The sequence below is a fragment of the Bactrocera tryoni genome, chromosome 2 (genome assembly GCF_016617805.1).
Source record: "Bactrocera tryoni isolate S06 chromosome 2, CSIRO_BtryS06_freeze2, whole genome shotgun sequence".
NCBI lineage: Eukaryota > Metazoa > Arthropoda > Insecta > Diptera > Tephritidae > Bactrocera > Bactrocera tryoni.
The window spans coordinates 46608382-46628813 of NC_052500.1; the positions used below are offsets into that span (position 1 = coordinate 46608382).

At 38.1% G+C, this 20432-nt stretch overlaps 2 protein-coding genes across 3 annotated transcripts; one reads left to right on the forward strand and one right to left on the reverse strand.

Annotated features, from left to right (window-relative positions):
• Positions 1-322: 322 nt before the first annotated feature.
• LOC120768157 lies at positions 323-4320 on the forward strand. The gene is made up of 4 exons (XM_040094718.1): positions 323-565; positions 3151-3414; positions 3490-3630; positions 3681-4320. The coding sequence occupies exons 1-4, from the start codon at positions 475-477 to the stop codon at positions 4172-4174; spliced, it is 990 nt and encodes a 329-aa protein (XP_039950652.1). The 5' UTR covers positions 323-474; the 3' UTR covers positions 4175-4320.
• A 74-nt stretch (positions 4321-4394) lies between these two features.
• On the reverse strand, positions 4395-13281 carry LOC120768155 (filaggrin-2). 2 transcript variants are annotated; one of them, XM_040094717.1, is made up of 7 exons: positions 13132-13281; positions 7037-7049; positions 6881-6898; positions 6633-6707; positions 5363-6447; positions 4741-5294; positions 4395-4673 (listed from the first exon to the last, which is right to left on the reverse strand). In XM_040094717.1, exons 1-7 carry the CDS (start codon positions 13184-13186, stop codon positions 4521-4523), a joined length of 1953 nt encoding a protein of 650 aa, XP_039950651.1. In that variant the 5' UTR covers positions 13187-13281; the 3' UTR covers positions 4395-4520. The 2 variants fall into 2 exon arrangements, with proteins under 2 accessions (XP_039950651.1, XP_039950650.1); XM_040094716.1 differs by having other exon boundaries at positions 7037-7052.
• Positions 13282-20432: the final 7151 nt, after the last annotated feature.

The following is a 20432-nucleotide window of genomic DNA, read 5'->3' on the forward strand; positions in this document are numbered from 1 at the left end:
TTGGTTGTGCGCGCGAATAAAGATGCGGCAGTTTAATAAGAGAATTAACTACGGGTAATTTCAAACACGAAAACTTAGAAGCTCAGAGCTTAGAGCGGATATTTAAAAATTTTGTGATTTTTTGCTTCTACAATTCTAAATTGTTTCTTACTGATTTGTATGGTGTTGCTCACTTTTTTGTAGGTACGTTTCCTTTTATTAAATCCAAATACTTCAAAAGTACATACATAGTTAAGTATATATGCACAAATCTATTGTACGTATCGTTTGGAGATTTTGTTTATTTTCTGACGAACAACAAATGGTTCTGCGAACCACTTGAACAATCGGTTGCGTTAGTTGTTAGCCAACTTTAAGAGTGAACGGCAAGTAATCGTGTTGTACAAACCCAGCTTTTTAGCGTTGTTCTAGACGAAACAAAGCTTTTGTGTAAAATACCAGTAAATTGTCTTGTGATTGGATAAATCTCGTACAATGAAAGTGCAACTTTCGGCATCGGGGGCAACATCGATCTCTTTCTTATTAATATTGATTTTTGTCGCGTTGTTGCCGCGAAATGTCGAAGGTGTGCTATTAAGTCGTTATTCTTGTAAAAGATAAATGTGATTAATAACATAATAAGAAATGAAGTTAGTATTTAAAAAAAAAACAAAAAAACAAAGAAACGTGAAACACAATAGGAGGATCTGTCATAGAAGGAATATATTACTGATATTTACTGTAAATTCGAAGAAACAAGTTTTTCGTCTATCGGATCAATACGGAGATATTACTGATATCAGTTTGATATCACTTTGCTAGCAACATATGCCCATTTTTAATAAGGAATCTGTCGGAAATTATCGGACAATAGTTATTAATTGCTGTCATTTAAATCTTGGATTGCTCTGTGCAATGCTTCTAGAATATTTCTGAGCTGTTACGCACTGATCAAATACTATGTTGTTCTTTTTCTTAATACTGCAACTATGTCGCTATTTTTTATACTTTTCCAACCAGTTGCTACAAAATATTATAATTTTTATTCACTTAACGGTTGTGCGTATCACCTAAAAGTAAGCGAGATAGATACAAGTTGCATTCCGAAGTTAACATGACTTAAAAAAAACAGAACAAACGGTTTTTTGGAAAAATCAATTTATTTTATTCAAAATAGTCTCCTTCTGCTTCAATACAGCTTTTTGCACGATCCAAAGCATGTCCAACGAGTGTTTTAGCTCGTTGGTCGGTATGGCCGCCAGTATGCCGGCGCAAGCCTTTTGAATGGCCTCTACGTCTGCATAACGCTTTCCTTTCATGGACTAATGTATTTTTCCTAAAAGGAAGAAGTCGCACGGTGCCATATCAGGTGAATACAGGGAGTGGTTAATGGTTAAAATGTGATTTTTGGTCAAATAATCGGTCACAAGCGTCCTTCGAATGTTGGAATTTGTGCGGAACAAACCGTGTACACACCTTTCGTAAGCCGAAATGTTCGGTCAAAATGCAATAAATCGATGTTTTGAAGATGTTCAATTCCATTTCCATAAATTTCAATGATGATTTTTGATGAATTCACGCACAGTTTCGATGGAATTTCCAGTGATCACGAATTTGGATTGGCCCACATGATCGTCATTTATGTCCTCACGACCACTTTGAAAACGTTGAAACCACTCGTGCACTTCACCACTCGCCATAAACTTGTTTCATCAATTAAATCGTTTCGGTAAAAACTTTACCAATTTTAAAACAAAAGGTTATAAGGTTATATATAAACGATCAGGATGACGAGAAAAATTGAAATCCGGTTGGCTGTCTGTCTGTCCGTCTGTTCGTTCGTTCGTCCATCCGTCCGTGCAAGCTGTAACTCGAGTAAAAATTGAGATATCTCGATGAAACTTTGTATGTAGGATCCTTAATACACAAAAAATAAGAATTCGTTGATGGGTGTAATCGGAATACTGCCTCAATAACCAAATTTGCTGAATACAAATCTTATAAGAACTTCTACCGATAGTGTGAAAATGAATGAAATTGGAAGATAACCCCGCTCACTCCCCATATTACGGTATAGTTAAAAAACACCGAGATGGTATGAGAGAGCTTTATGGGAGCTGGTGTGAAAATTGGACGATGGGCGTGGCACCGCTCACTAACCAATTTCGACAAAATTTACTACATGACATTCTTCTGACATTTTTATGTCACCTTGTGAAAATGGACGAAATCGAACAACAACTACGCCTACTACCCTTATAGCACAATTATAAATTCCACTTGATTCTTTCACTTCCCAGTACACAAATCATACAAAACTTTGCATGGATAATGTCTTTATTGTGTGCCATCTTATGATCAAAAATTGTTTAAGTCCAAATAAAGCTGTTCAAGCCCTTAGGTACCGAATATTTAGATTCCGGTACCTATAATTAACTTTTGATCGATGTTATGATATTTCTATGCCGCAGTGCATAACCGACTTCAACCACGCTTACTCCTCATATAACACATTTTAAATTCCATCTGATTCTTTCACATTCCAGTATAATATAATATAATATATTATAAATCAAGAACCAAACAAAAAAAAGAGTGTCCCCGTTAACAGGAAGAAGAAGGAACAACTTTAACTTCGGTTGCACCGAAGCTAAATACCCTTCACAGGTGCATTTCTGTTAGTAACTATGTGTTCAGTTTGTATGGAAGCTATATGCTACAGTAATCCGATCTGAACAATTTCTTCGGAGATTAGATTGTTGCTTTCGAAAATAACATATACCAAATTTCGTGAATATATCTTGTCAAAAGTGAAAGTTGTCCATACAAGAACTTGATTCCGATCGTTCAGTTTGTATGGCAGCTATATGCTATAGTTAACTGATCTGAACAATTTCTTCGGAGATTACAGAGCTGCCTTAGAAGGTATTTAGCTGGCCTTAATTCTGTCAAGTTGCGAGAGTATAAAATGTTCGGTTACAACCTATCTTAGCCCATCCTTACTTATTTCAATTACAAGCATTTTTTTCATGATATGTGAGATTTCTGAATCAACTGTTTTGAATGAGCAAAAACATTGAATTTTTATTTTTCGCTTACATGCATATGATGACAACTTGCCCGACTTTGCAAATTAACTAATTTGGTATTCTGTTTTCACTTTGTTCTTAGCACAAGCGAATAAGGTTTCTCCGAAATTGGATTTTGACGAAGCGGAAAATAAAAACAGCTCAGATGTGCCAGTAGTGCCTGGCACGGGACAAGGCGGCAGAGTGGATGACAATCAAAATAGAAGTGGGAAAGAACAGGGCGGAAGGGAAATTGATGTAGTCACCAATACCAACAATGGTGGTTCCAGTGGAAATGGTAAATCCGGTCCAAAAATTCATGGTGTGCGAGTGACTGTCGATACAGGAGACACACGAAAGTCGAAAGGTAAACTATTTTATACTATATCTTAACAATTTAGAAAAATCGTTTAAAGTTTTTTGCTAAAAAAATGCCAATTAGAGAACACAGAGAGTGTGGAGATAACTGATGTAGGAAAGCACAAGAAGCGTGTCGGCATACATACGGATATAACATTTGAAATATCGACGGATGGTGATAGTGACGGCAATGCAACAAGTGCAACGCAAGATGGCGATAAAGGTGATTTTCAATACAATTTGTTTTTAACATTAATAAAATTATTTCTCTAGAGGATGCCAGTGTGCCCATTTTTAAAGGACGGAGTCGTCCTACGCAAAAGACGCGAAAGCCGTACGATCCCAAAAACCAATGGAATCCTAATTTCTCTTCGGAGCGACGTAGTTACGAAGGCGGAAGTCATGCGACAGGCCCAGCTTACTACTACCCACAATACTACCCAAATAATGTGCCCGTTTACGTAGCTACTGGAGATGGACGTGGAGGCGGTAGTGGTATGGGATACAGGCGAGGAGATGGCTGGAATAGTTATGTGCCCTCTTCCAGCATATGGACAACTGAACGTAGTTACAGCGAGCAATATAGACCCAATACAGTGGCTGGTCATAGGACGCCTAGTTGGAAACCTTGCTACTGCATGACCTCTGCTGTAGATAATCGAAGGCGTCGAGAGAACACGCATGGAATGAAAGAAGCTCCACAACCTACAAATACAGTCCTTAACGTTGTAGATGCGAAATTGGCGAAACCCTTTTCAAGCAATTAATTGCATAAGGTTCGAAAAGCGTAAATGATAAGCCAGGGGCGGATCCACGGGGTGGGAACTGCGCAGAGTCACCCGAAAAAAAAAGTTGAAAGTTTTACATTATTTCCATCATAAGTGACACTCCGTGAAGATAGGGACTTTGAGTTGCAAGTACAAAATTACAAAGTCCTCCCAAAATTCTACTCTGGATCCGCCACTGAATAAGTATATGTATAATTTTATCTTACAGATTTTCGTTTATTTTCGAAAGTGTATTTTATATGTTTACATTGAATTAAAAAAACGCGGATTAGCTTAGCGTAAAAGAACACATAAAAGTATTTAAACTGTACAGCAGGAGTGATGCTTATGTATGAAGGCTGTAGCTGCTGACTTTGCCGTTATCATCCAATGTTGTCGTGGCTGCCTTGTAGCCTACGCGCTTGCCGTTGATGTCGTAGTTTTCGCTTTCACCAGTCGAGAGTTCTTTAAAATTTTTTACTTGTCCGTCGGGACCAAACTGTTAGAACCAAAAAAATAAATAAAATATGATTGAAAGCTCGTCTCAGAAGTAAGAAAATTCTTACCTCTGATTGTGAAGACCATTTTGAAGCCTTTTCCCAAGATTTAGTTTTAAAACCGCCAGCAGAACCGCCATAACCGCCTGAAAGACCGGCATTGCTACCATAACCTGTTGACAAGTCAGCCAATTGACTACCGCCAGAGCGTACGCCACCGTAGCCTATATCTTGGGCTTGCGCTTTAGCCAAACGCTCGGATTCGGCAATGTAATGATGCAAGCCTGAAGAACCTGCACCAGCAGACAGACCTGAACTTGCTCCGAATGAAGAATCTGCACCAAAACTTGAACCGAATTTAGAGTTAAAGCTAGATTCAGCACCAAATTGTGACCCAAATTTGGACTGTGCGCCAAAGCCACTGCCGAAACCAGCACCCTGTGTAAGCGCAGCATTGCTGGCCGCACCGAATCCACTACTTGCACCATGTTGCGCTCCAAATTGGCTTTGAGCACCAAATCCATGATGAGCGCTATATCCACTTTGAGCACCGAAACCGCTTTGGGCTCCAAAATGACTTTGGGATCCATAGCCAGAATTGGCAGCTGTAAGAGCACTTGAACCTAAAATATGATATGAGTTGATTAAAGCTTCAGTTTTTAGGATAAATAATAATATTTTTGAACCATACCAAGGCTACCGAAAGCTGTTTGGCCTGTAGTCAATGCACCACTTAACAGATTGCTTAATTGCGAAGCTGTATTTGAAGCAGCAGAGTGTTGAACGTAAGATGAGTGGGAGCCACCAACTGATGGTACAATAACTTGTGGTTGGGCTGAAGTGGTTACTTTACGATACTTAACATAAGACTCATGACCTGAAGGAGCAATAATTTGAACGGGTGCAGCTTGTTGAATGCGCTCTTCTTTAATGGTTACGTATTTTTCGGAGCCACCAGATGGTGCGGTGTATTGAATTACAGGCACGGCTTGGCTTTGCACGCGTCTTTCTTCGTGGTGAACATAGTTTTCAGCACCACCGCTAGGCACAGTGTACTGAATAACAGGCTGGGCAGCAACGCGACGTTCTTCATGGCGATAGTAGTTTTCAGAGCCCCCACTTGGTGCAGTGTACTGGATAACAGGTTGGCTTTGTGTACGACGTTCCTCATGGTGTACATAGCTTTCGTGGCCACCCGATGGTGCATATGTAACTATTGGTGTTGCAGTTTGTGACTGTACACGACGTTCCTCGTGGTGAACATAGTTTTCAGAGCCACCAACAGGTGCGGTATAAGTAACGACAGGTTGACTTTCAGTTCGGCGTTCTTCATGGTGGATATAACTTTCATGACCACTGGAGCCACTTCCCGAAGCGACGACTTCCGGTATGACTTGCTGATGAACATTTTCGGTTTGTTCTGAAAAACTGGTTGATGCACCACCTGAGACCGGTATCACAACAGAAGCTCCGTTGCTGGCTCCGCTGGCAAAGTTTGAGTTAGCGCCGAATGATGAAGAGCTACCAAAGCTCGCTGATTGACTTGCACCGAACGAGGCAGCGCTGTTACTGGATGCACCGAAAGATGAAGCACTTGCCAATTCAGCAGCCGAAAGAGCTGAAAGACCAGCTGAGCTTTGAAGACCAGAATAACCACCGCTACCGTAGCTGCTGCTACCATAACCACTGCTGCCATAGCCGCTGTTACCACTAGAAAGTCCGACAGTGCCCACACCACCATAAGAGCTGACCTCTTCAAAGGAAGCATGATGTTGACTACAATAGAATATTAATGTACATATATATAAATATTAAAAACTGAATATATTTTTAAACTTTAGAAGTCTCATTACGATTGTAAACTTCAGTAGACTAATAATAAAATATTGTAAACCGATTTACTCGCTAGAAAACAGTTTTCGAAAGCTTTTAGGTATCGAGTTTATTAAGTATAAACTTACCCATCGAATCCGGTAGCTGCGTCACCCAACTTTTGTTTAGCCTCTTGAACAGTTTGTTGGTGTTGACTGTAGTGTCTAAAGGCGATAAGGCAAGTATTTTAATAAACATGTTTGATTAGATTTTATTCAACATTATTTTATAATTTAACGAAACCGATATTTTGTTTTAGAAAATTTTGTACCAAGCCAATTAGGAATATATGTAGATTATCGTGACTAAATTATTCCTTTATTGTTTAGGTACTTACAGTTTGTGAAAATCACGCCTTGAAGAGGAATAAAGAGATTCAAGTAAATACATGTTATCAAATTTGTTTTAAGGTGAAAAAAGTTAAAATACTATTTAGATATAAAAAGTAAAACATTTGCATGAGTATGAGAATACCATGTGAGTATAATCTTACCTGTTCTCGAGCTCTTCTAAAAAAAAAGAAATATTGTTGTAATAAATTTAATTGCTTCACAATTCAATATTCTTATATAATTATAAACAAGCAAGGATGGCTAAGTTTTTAGGCAAGTTTTTACCCACTCTTTGTGCAAAATTTATCCGAATATAATCATTAGTGCTTGATTTCTCATCTTGTATCATCCTGCCAGTAAAATTTAATGCCTTTGGCGCATTCAGTTATTAATTTGTCGAAGTTTTAGTAGTTCTTAACGAAACATTTGTATGGGGAGAGGTCGGGGTTATAATCTGATTTCATCCATTTTCACAGGGTGAGTAGGTCTCTAAAAGTTATGCTTCCAACGTAATTGGTTATTATGGCTTTAATGGTTTAGAAGATATGTATGTACATTAAATTTATTCGAGGGCGGGGCCACGCCCACTTTGTTAAGAATTTTTCTTATTTATTCTTAAGTACCAATATGTCAACAACTATAAATTCTAAAAGGTAACTACGCATTTGTAGACAGAAAAAGAAAGAGGCTGAAATGCGTGAGTATGAAGAGCTTGACAAGCTGGCCGACAGGGGTAATGCTCGAAAATTCTACGAAAAAATGCGGCGCCTAACAGAAGGTTTCAAGACCGGAGCATACTCTTGTAGAACCCAAGGAGATGACCTAGTAACCGATGCCCTGAGCATACTAAAATTAAGGGAGGGAAGACTTCTCCAGCCTGCTGAATGGCAGTGAATGCATAACGCCAGGAGAAGGCGATCCGATTCCACAATCGATGACGATGGGGCTTCCAATGCGCGACCATGAAGAAGTTCGAATAGCAATCACCCGTCTGTAGGACAAAAAAGAGGCGGGGGCCGATGGATTGCCGACCGAGCTATTCAAACACGGCGGCGAAGAACTGATAAGGAGCATGCGTCAGCTTCTTTGTAAAATATGGTCGGACGAAAGCATGTCCAACGATTGGAATTTAAGTGTGCTCTGTCCAAGCCCAAGGAGAAAGTAGTTCGAACTGCAGAACTAAACCGAGAAGGTAAAATTTTCTATAAGAGTGTACAGCTGCTGGCGTATGCTAATGATATTGACATCATTGGCCTTAACAACCGCGCCGTTAGTTCCGCTTTCTCCAGAATGGATAAGGCAGCGAAGCAAATTGGTCTGGTGGTGAACTAGGGCAAGACGAAATATCTCCTGTCATCAAACTAACAGTCGTCGCACTCTCGACCAGGCACCCACGTCACTGTTGACAGCCATAACTACGAAGTTGTTGATAATTTCGTCTATTTAGGAACCAACATCAACCCCAACAACAACGTCAGCCTCGAAATCCAACGTATTCTGCTCCTCTCTTGCCAACAGGTGCTACTTCGGACTAAGTAGGCAGTTGAGAAGTAAGGTCTTCTCTCGACGATCAAAAACAAAACTCTATAAGTTACTCATTATTCCTGTCCTGCTATGGTGTAGAGGCAAGGACGATGCGAGTTTTGGAGAGAAAAGTTCTGCGAAAGATGTATGGTCCTTTGCGCGTTGGCGACGGCGAATATCTCATTCGATGGAACGATGAGCTGAATGAGATACATATACGACGACATTGTCATAGTTCAGCGAATTAAAAGACAGCGGCTACGCTGGATAGGTCATATAGTCCAAATGGACGAAAACACTCCACAGCTCTGAAAATATTCGACGCAGTACCCGCCGGGGGAAGCAAGGGAAGAGGAAGGTCTCGACTCCGTTGTAAGGACCAAGTGGAGAAAGACCTGGATTCGCTTGGAATCTCCAATTGGCGCCAACCTTGCGAAAAGCAGAAACGACTGGCGCGCTGTTGTTAACGCGGCTATAACCGCGTAAGCGGTATCCACGCCAGTAAAGAAGAAGAAGAACTACGAAATAATATTAATTGTGTTGACTCAAAAATTCTACAGTTTTGTACAAGCTAAGGTCTGAAGTGATAACCCATCTTAATTGAAGATGGAACGGTAGAGGGCACAATGGCAAAGCCTTCCGGTAGATCTTAAAGTATTGCAGACGATATTTGCGAATGATTTCTAAACCTGTTTAATGAGTTTATGGTTTTATAAAAATCGAAAAATGTTAACTAAACTATAAGATAGTCATCTAATCGTTTTCAAGTTATTAGTTTCGAAGTTAAGCCGTCTTTGCTATTTTAATTTACAATGAACTAAAAGGAATCTCGAGTTTTTATAAGAGATTGTTTCCTGATAAGAAAAAAAATCTTAATTAACATTTTATATTTTATTTCTTTCTCTTCAAGAGTCAAATAGCGACCCACAGGACAAATATTTCACTCAAATTCCTTATTTGGTTTAGATGAAATACCCTCACAACAAAGGCATTGCTATAACTATGGATTATATCGAACAAAAAAGCAATTTCTATACACTGAACAGGGTATATTAAGTTTGTCACGAAGTTTGTAACACCCATAAGGAAGCGTCGGAGACACTATAAAATATATACATATATAAATGATCAGTATGTTGAGCTGAGTCGATTTAGCCAAGTTCATCTGTCCGTCTGTCCGTCCGTCCGTCTGTCTGTATATATACGAACTAGTTTCTCAGTTTTTAAGATATTGTTTTTAAAATTTTGCAAACGTCATTTTCTCTTCAAGAAGCTGCTCATTTGTCGGAACTGCCGATGTCGGATCACTATAACATATAGCTGAACGATCGGAATCTAGTGCTGGTATGGAAAACTTTTGCATTTGATAAGATATATTCATGAAATTTGTTATAGATTATTTTCTAAGGATCGGTTAACTATAGCATGTAGCTGCCATACAAACTGAATGATCGGAATCAAATGCTTGCATAGGAAACTTCCTCATTTGACGATATATCTTCACGAAATTTGGTATGAGTTATTGTTCATAGAAATAATGTAATATCGGAAGAAATTGTTCAGATCGGCTTACTATAGCATATAGTTGCCATACAAACCAAACGATCGGAATCAAGGGCTAATATGGAAAACTTTCGCATTTGATGTGGTATCTTCACGAAATTTTACATGGATTATTGCTTAAGGTAATAATATAATCTCCGAAAAAATTGTTCAGATCGGATTGCTATACCATATATGTAGCTTCCATACAAACTGAACACATAATTGCTAAAAGAAATGCACCTGTGAAGGGTATATTAGTTTCGGTGCAGCCAAAGTTAACGTTTTTCTTGTTTAATTTAAAAAACGTTATTTCATTTCCTTGCCAAGGACTTTTCAGCCCCTTTAGGACATTCATATGTTGAGGATATGGGGTTAGGTGTTTTAAGACCCTTAAAATATGATTGAAACATTGCTTTAAAATTGATATTTTATAATGATATATGTACATATGTATGTTATGTAAACAAAAAAATCTCAACTAGCGCATTTAAGGTAGTATAATTTCTCTCTATCTTTTATGTAGCGTCGCTCAGAAATAGATTAAACAAGCTAACTAATTATATAAGAATCTATGTATGTATGCTTACCTAAAATACAAAAAAAATAGTATTGTATATATGTACATATGTACTCGACTATACGGACCAATGTACGTCCGGCATTAATGCATTGGCGAGATTGTCTGCCAAGGTCAAAAGTTATCAGTAATCGAAACCAAAATGATACCATATTTAGTTGCTTTGCACACGTATGGACCTAATCTAACGTATGTATGTACATATGTATGTACATATGTATATGCATGTATTTTTGAATTTGAAAGAAGATTTTACGCGTATAATGCATTTTAATAAAGAAATATATGTATGTACGGCTGACTGTTGCTTCGTTTTTGGACATAATTATTATAGCGTGCAGTTCTATGTCTCTTTAATAGTCAACTATAAGAATAATAATTTTTAACTCAACTGTTGAAAGCAATAGAACTACGAAATAAATAATTGAAAACTTATAATTAAATTTCGGGTAAAATATAATTACAATCACGTGATTTTAAAAGGAACAAGTAAGGGAGGAATAGTTTATACACTCGTTAATTGCTTGGATCAAAACCGGGGAAACACATTTAGGTGTTTGCAAAAATTTATATTTAATAAAAAATTGTTCAAATGAATTCCTTAATCATTATTTGACGAAAATGTGAAAGGATTACAATCGTTTTTGTAATCTTATTAACTTAAATTATAGGTGGTACATAGCTTCATTAATAGTATAGTTTGCTTCATACAAAAAATATTGGTATTCAAATAAACTTAGTAGACTTAAATGAGAAATATGTGATATAAACTCAACGAAAGTGGCTACATTAAATATGTATATGTGGTATATAAAAAAAAAATCAACTAGTGAAACGGGAATCATTATACCAGGGATATAGGGGTTAGACCACGGTCTAGATCGGTAACAATTATAATCAACGCTAGACCATATTAACTTTATGAAATCCTCTTAATTTTTTTTTAACTTATTACTTAGTTTTACCAACATAAACAGCTATAGTCAGTGGTCAGCTGAAATTGGAAATCAGCCGATATGTGCATTTGGGCTAAAAAAAGGTCTGGCCTAAGTGCGTTAGCTTGGGGCATTACTTAAGTATATTCGCGGGCATGTTTCCTACCATTTTATGAAGATAACACATTACGATCGCCCATGGTGGCGCCATCTATATGTCAACTGGTGCGTTAGAATCTGCTATCTCTACCGATTTCCAGTGAATTGCATGACCTTTCATCGATTGGAAGTGAAGTTATTGCGTTTTAAGGGTCAGTATGTTTGTGTTATCGAAGGGTCAGTATGTTTGTGGTGCGAAAATGAGCTTCGAAAAAAGAGCCAACATTAAATTTTGTTTTAAAATTGGTAAAACTTTTACCGAAACGTTTCAATTGATGAAACAAGTTCATGGCGAGTGGTGATGTGCACGAGTGGTTTCAACGTTTTCAAAGTGGTCGTAAGGACATAAATGACGATCAACATGTGGGTCAATCAAAATCTATGATCACTGGAAATTCCATCGGAACTTTGCGTGAATTCATCAAAAATCAGCCGAAATCATCATTGAAATTCATGGAAATGGAATTGAACATCTCCAAAACATCGATTTATTGCATTTTGACAGAACATTTGGGCTTACGAAAGGTGTGTACACGGTCTGTTTCGCACAAATTGACTGACGACCAAAAATTGCTCAGAATCCAACAATCGAAGGACATCTTGTGACCGATTATTTGACCAAAAATCACATTTTAACCATTAACCACTCCCCGTATTCACTTGATATGGCACCGTGCGACTTCTTCCTTTTCGGAAAGATGCAATTGCCCATGAAATCAAAGCGTTATGCAGACTTAGGCCATTCAAAATGCTTGCACCGGCATACTGGCGGCTTTACCGTCCAACGAGATAAAACACTCGTTCGACATGCTTTTGGACCGTGCAAAAAGCTGTATTGAAGCAGAAGGAGACTATTTTGAATAAAATAAATTGATTTTGCCAAAAAAACCATTTGTTCTGTTTTTTTAAGTCCTGTTTACTTTGGAACGCACCTTGTATTTTGCTCATTGTCATACAAACTTTCTTATGGTGCTAAGAAACATGTGTACCAAATTTCATTTTAATACCTTAATTTTTACTCAAGTTGTCGTTTGCACCGGCGGACAAAAATATAGTCACTCGTTATTTAACTCGTCTCGTCATCCTGATCGTGTATGTATGTATGCATATATAGCTCTATAGCAAAATTTTGCGAGAATCTAAAAACTCGCAATTTGCTATGTCTAATGAACAATTTCTCCCAAATATTATACACTATTTTTATTATATGTACATATGTATAATAAAATATCTACTTTAATTACTCAGACGATATATTTTTATTTGGAAAGGTTGGCTCATCAAAGAATCAATCAATCAATCATTTCCCATTAATCCATTTTTATTATTATACCCCAGGATAATAAACCTCTCTTCATATTCTGATTAAATTCATTTAGAATAACATACTAATTTTAATTCAGTTTTTATTTTTGTTAACTCCCGATCGCAACTTGCTTACTATCCAAAATATGTTTTTTTTTTATATCGAAATAAACGATTTGGGGGTTAATTAATATGAATTTTGTTAATTTACCTGCAGAGACTATGCAGACACAGATTGCCAAAACAATGGCTGTGAATATCTTCATCTTTGTGTTTACACAATATAATTAACTTTTCACTTTTTATAAAATCTTTCGGGGCACCACAACGTCTTCTCAACGTCGCAAACTTTTTATTAATGAATTGAAAAGTGAATGTTATAAAGGTTTACAACTTAATTCTCGGAAATCTTCTCAAGCTTTTTATACACATGTACGTATGTACGAATATATTTATACATATGTATGTACGTATGCTGGTGTGAGTATTTTCAGGAGATCTCAAAACAGTGTTCTGATAAGGAACTCGATGGTGTTGTGTTGGAAATAGAGCGGATCGCATTGTTGGCCACAATAGACACATACATACATATATTTACATACTCTACATAATATGAGTATGTAATCAAGTATGACTTTGAACGATGAAACTGAAATTAATGAATACCTTTTGACCTAGAACAAAAAACCTCCATCGAAGATAATAAATATTCATCTCAGCTACTACAGAGTACTAGATTAGCTATATACAGTGCACTCGCAGTAACGTGAACATCGTCTAACGTGAACACCGCTTAACGTGAACACACTTTTTTCTTGCATGACTACTCTGTATCGTGAACAAACTCTGAAGGCTCGGTAACGTGAAACAAATTTTTTCCGCCACATACATATGTATGTATATGAACAACTCTGAAATCTATTAAATTTGATATTTAAAGTTCGTGGAATCCCCTTATATTGAAAAATGTGTGCCTATTCCCTTCAAATGTCAACGCATTTAGTTCAATTGAAAGACTAAGCATACTACGACACACCGAGAAAGGACAAGCTAATACTTGTTTTTCAAACTTTATGGGTGGAAATTTCACAATCAATGATTGAAAAGTGGAATGATGATCCTTTTGTTGATAACTCCACAGATATTCAAGAAATTGAAGGAAACGAATATGGTAACGACGAGGATTTTAACGATAAGCAAATAGAGAAAATTGCGGCAAAAGAGGCAATTGAAATTTTTAACAAAGCATTACAATGGGCTGCGGATGCAATGGCGGATCAAAGTTATATGAATGTACTTAGCCGCTTAAGGGAAAAAGCAGTTCTTAAGATGTTAGAAAAACACAGCAGAAAAAGATAGCCGACTTTTTCAATGCATAACACTGATGGGAAATTAGCCTTGCAATACTTTGAGCTCCAATTATTTCTCTTAAAATTTTAATTTTTTTAATTTCAGTCCTGTATCTTAATATCAATAATAAAAGCCTTTTACTTTAAAGTGTGTAAAATTAATGAATTAAATCATGTGTACGTATACGGTTTCTTATGTTTTGTGAGCTCACTTGGCTTTTATTTGTTCAAGTCACTGTGAGTGTACTGTACATACTTGTACATATGTATATATGTATTATGGAATATTATTATTATGTAGTATAGCACTCGTACTTAAGTAGAGATGTACATACATTATGTAAATATGACAATGATTCTATTTTAATATGTTTATGTATACACATTTAATTTTGCAGTCATCTGAACGTTAAGTGCAAGGAAAATTCTATTTATTGCCATTCACATCCTTCATAATTAAATATAGTACATATGTATAGTATCGTATATTTGCATTAGTGTTAAGGCAGTTATTCTACCAATTATTAGTTTTATATTAAAAACGAATTTTTTTCGTTCAATAACACAACCCAAAATCTTTAATGAACATTTTTCTGAACCAAATCAAAATACAGGGTTTGTCCGGAAAGTATTAAGACTGAGTCGATTTAAAAAAAAAATCTGGAACCAATCGTTACAATTCTTCAAAAACTTTCAAAATACGCTCTTCTGCGGCGATGCAGCGCTGCCAGCGCGATTTCCTTACATTGAAGGCATCACGAAGGAGGATGGGTTCATGTGTAGAAGTTCACGCAAGTGAGGAAAGTTCTCTGATCGCCATTCACTTGGGAGTGGCCAGAAACGATTTTTTTACATATGGCTCAAGCAGCTCACGACTTCCGGTCTTTGACCAAGTATCCTCTGGGTAGCCTAAGAACATCCGTTCGAAGGCGAGCTAAAATGAGAAGGCGAAACATCCCCTACATAGGGTTGAGCGCTGGGTTTGGGACCCGCCACTTAAAAAAACACCCCCAATGAAAAATAACAACAAGCCTCGGATGAGCGACCCCCTTTTGATGACGACCATGGCCAACGAAATAAGGACTATGATATCAGGGCATGCACCTGGAATGTCCGGACCCTTAATTGGGAAGGTGCCGCTGCCCAGCTGGTTGATGTCCTCGTGAAAATAAAGGCTGACGTCACCGCCGTCCAAGAAATGCGATGGACGGGTCAAGGACAGAGACGAGTAGGTCCTTGTGACATATACTACAGTGGCCATATAAAGGAGCGCAAGTTTGGTGTTGGATTCGTGGTGGGAGAGAGACTCCGTCGCCGAGTACTATCATTCACTCCGGTGAATGAACGTCTAGCCACAATCCGCATCAAAGCGATGTTCTTCAACATATCGCTGATTTGCGCCCACGCCCCGACGGAAGAGAAGGACGATGTGACCAAAGATACCTTCTATGAGCGCTTGGAGCACACCTATGAGCGCTGCCCCCGCCACGATGTCAAAATCGTGCTTGGCGACTTTAACGCCAGGGTGGGCAAAGAAGGTATCTTTGGCACTACGGTCGGTAAATTCAGCCTCCACGAGGAAACACCCAAACATCAAATAGGTTGAGGCTGATCGACTTCGCCGGGGCCCGAAATATGGTTATCTGTAGTACTAGATTCCAGCATAAGAAGATTCATCAAGCCACTTTGGTGTCTCCGGATCGAAAAACCACCAACCAGATCGATCATGCTGTGATAGACGGAAGACACGTCTCCAGTGTTTAAGATGTGCGTGCGCTCCAAGGTCCTAACATCGACTCGGACTACTATCTTGTTGCAGTAAAGATTCGCAACCGCCTCTGTGCAGCAAAAAAGGCTCGTCAACAAACACAAGGAAGGTTCGACGTCCGGAAGCTGCAATCACAACACATAGCCGAACGATTTTCTACTCGGCTTTTTTGTCAACAACTCGGTATAAGGGAACTGTGGGACGGAATTTCAAGCTCCTTACGTACAGCTGCAACCGAAACCATTGGTTTTCGGAAAATGCAAACGAACAGCTGGTACGACGAGTAGTGCCGTGTTGCAGCAGAAAGAAAACAAGCTGCGTATCAACGCCTACTGAGAGTTGAAGAGGGAAGCGAGACGCATTTGCAGACAGAAAAAGAAAGAGGCCGAAATGCGTGAGTATGAAGAACTTGATAAGCTGGCCGACAGGGGTAATGCTCGAAAATTCTACGAAAAGATGAGGCGGCTAACAGAAGGTTTCAAGACCGGAGCATACTCTTGTAGAAACCCCAAAGGTGATCTAGTGGCCGATGCCTAGAACATACTTAAATTATGGAGGGAACACTTATTCAGCCTTCTGACTGGCAGTGAACGCACAACGCCAGGAGAAGGCGAACCCGATTCCCCAATCGATGACGATGGAGCAGACCTTCCATTGCCCGACCGTGACGAAGCTCAAATAGCAATTACACGACTGAAGAACAACAAAGCAGCGTGGGCCGATGTATTACCGGCCGAGCTATTCAAACACGGCGGTGAAGAACTGATAAGGAGCATGCATCAACTTCTTTGTAAAATATGGTGTGACGAAAGCATGCCCAACGATTTGAATTTAAGTGTGCTCTGCCAAATCCACAAAAAGGGAGACCCCACAATCTGCGCCAACTACCGCCTCCTTAACATCGCGGTTAAGGTTCTATCGAGCGTATTGTATGAAATATAAAAGCCCACCGTCAACGAACTGATTGGACCTTATCAGTGTGGCTTTAGACCTGGAAAATAAACAACCAACCAGGTATTCACCATGTGCCAAATTTTGGAAAAGACCCGTGAAAGGAGAATTGACACACACCACCTCTTCGCTGATTTCAAAGCTGCTTTCGACAGCACGGCTGTGTAAACTGAAGTTGCGCAACACCAAAAGCTCCGTCAGGATCGGGAAGGACCTTTCTCTCCGAGCCTACCAAACGAGATTTCAGACAAGGCGACTCCCTATCGTGCGACTTCTTCAACTTGCTTCTGAAGAAAATAATTCGAGCTGCAGAACTTAATCGAACAGGTACAATCTTTTATAAGAGTGTACAGCTACTGGCTTATGCCTCAAGACCCGCGCCGTTAGTTCTGCTTTCTCCAAACTGGACAAGGAAGCAAAGCAAATGGGTCTGGCAGTGAACGAGGGCAAGACGAAATATCTCCTGTCATCAAACAAACAGTCGTCGCACTCGGAATGGCACTCACGTCACTGTTGTCAGTCATAACTTTGAAGTTGTAGATAGTTTCGTATATTTGGGAACCAGTGTAAACACCACCAACAATGTCAGCTTGGACTACTTCGGACTGAGTAGGCAGTTGAGAAGTAAGGCTCTCTATCGACGAACAAAAACCAAACTCTATAGGTCACTCATAATTCCCATCCTGCTATATAATGCAGAGGCTTGGACGATGACATCAACTGATGAGTCGAGTTTTCGAGAGAAAAGTTGTGCGAAAAATTTATGGTCCGAGAGGACCACATCTGGGCTGTAGGGCGGCTGCGGAAGCGTTGGGATGCCAGCCTCAGTTATGTAGCTGTTCACACGAAAGGCGGTATGAGCCTGGTTGTTGGTTGCAACTTCCTGGTTGTGGTGCAACTTCCCCAGCTGTGATGTCTTCTCCGATCCGATTGACCCTTCGTTTGAGTCTCTTGAGGACTTCCACGTAAAACTTGGCATTGACAGTTTGATCAGGAAGAACAAAAAAAGCCCTGGTGCCACCGAAACACACCATTTTTTTGCTGAATCAGCATCTGGGTAAGCCTGCTTGATCATATCAAACGTCTCTGTCGCAGATTTACCGAGTTTGCCATAAAATTTAATTGCGTACCGCTGTTCTAACGAACGCTGCATTTTCGGCTTGCACCACTCACAGAAACACGTTGCGCGAAAATGTTTGTTCTGACTCTCCAAGAGCTCGGAGACAACTGACCAGCCTCTAGGAACGTCTCCAAAATACAGTCGCGGCCGAAGAAAATCTGCCCTATTGCTTTCCGGACAAACTCTGTAGTCTGTAAAGGGTCGAGGAGACTCCTTAGTCCTGGGGATACGAGAACTATGGGAAGTAGAAAAGTGTTCTTTCACATACATATATATGCATATATGGCCTTTGGTGGTGAATAAATCCAGTTTTTTAATATCCATAAACCAAAATTAAAATTTTATTGATTTAAGAGGGGATCCTGCTTAAGAGGCTTCAAAAAATCGATTATTTTGAGGATTTTTTGGGAGGGAAAGAAATAATTGATTAAAGCCGAATTTCTAGGGTTTATAGTTATATATTTAAACATCATTCACAAATTTTTTGGATACGAAATCTTTGATATTCTGCCATTGGGAAGCAATTGCCCGATGCATTTCGCATGTGCATTTGTCAGACGTCGGGCAGGATGTAAGTCGCAATTTCTATCGGAAACAAAAAATTCAAAAAGATTCATATTTTTTAATAATTTATCTTCAAGTTAAACTAAGAAAATTCCAAAAAAAAGTGTAAAATTCCAGAATTTTTTTTTATAAATTGAAAAAAGTGATTTTTGACCAAAAAAAATTTATTTTATGTTGTTTAAAAATATGTTTAAACTTGACTTTTCTTAGTTTTTTTTAATTTAAATAGAAGATAATTAATACCAAAGATAATAAACTTTGTCCCAATTTCTCTCCTGCCCGCCAATTTAAAAAACTTGTAAAAATGAAAAAGCGAGAAATCGCGCGTCAAAGTTTTCGCTCTCTGCCCAAGCGCTAATATATTACATAAGTATGTATATCTGCTAAGTGCTCGATCACTATTTCCCTTCTAGCTTCGAATTCCCATTTATAACTTAAAGGACATATTCTTAAATAAGCAAAAATAAAACGATTTTTGAAGCTTCTAAAGCAGGCTCTCCCCTTACTGACATGATTACGTTTCTCCATGATTGGATGTAGAATGTTTCTTAAGATGCGCATGTTACTTCTCATTTTAAAAGTAAATTTAAAGACAATATAGAAGCTTATTCGGAAGAACAAGGAGAACACTTCCATCAGGATGGAATTAGGGAGACGTTACAAAGGCCAGTACGCAGTATTGGAAACGAATACACTTCCAGTTTTCATTGAAGAAACGGGAAAAAGAAAACTGTAAATTTAAACATTCTATCTATTAAAAAATGTCTATTGTATGTTTTTATTGAGCTGAATTTTTTAATTTTTATACATAAAATCACATGCAGAACTTTTTTTATTCCTTTTCTTATTTTGAGGTATAAAAGTATCAAAAATAACGTATGCACATACTTACATATGTACATATGTATGTGCGTGCGAATGTTAAAATGTTGTTGACCGCTGTACGGTGTAATAAGCCGCCCGTTAGCAAGTTTGAAGTTGACTGCTAAGTGAGGACATTCCTAAATTTAGATTTCAATGTCATGGAATTTATTATAATTACCAACTTCTCCGCTCTGTCTAGGAATGAAAATGCAGATTCTAATTTCCAAATAGCGCTTAACTTGAAGTTAGTTATTATTTAATATTATAGTAAACAACAGGAAGCAATTTTACATAAGGAAGTAAAGATCAATACTGTAAGTGTATTCAACAATTTCTGCTTACTTGATTTATTTAGAATTGGTTGATTATTTTTCAAGGAAAGTAAAAAAATTATAATTCTAATTATATTGAGATGGACCTTAACCGGATTCGTCAAACATCTTTGTCTGCTTTATTAAATCTATATATAAGTATGGATGTACGTAGCAATATTCTTCTTTCTGCAATTCAGAACAACCTTCACCATATTTATGTCATGGTGAATCTTATCACCAATTCCTTGGGCTTGCTAGCAACGGTGCATAATTAAAGAAGAACTGAAAAATTGCAACGAAATTTAATACAGAAAAAAAACTTTGCCCACATAATCAAGGTTATCAGCGTCACGTAGCAGCAGTTTCATGGATCATTGACTTAACTTTTTGCTTTACTTTTTGTGTCAAAAGATTTGAAATTGATGTCCTTAAACATATGTAAATCGCTTATTTACCAAAAAAACTTTTATTATATAGTTTTTTGTTAATTTGTCCAAAAGCGAATGTTCCACGCATGAAGTTTCGGACAAGCGAACCGATGATTCTAAAATGTTCAAAAATTTGGTCGGCATATGTACGTAC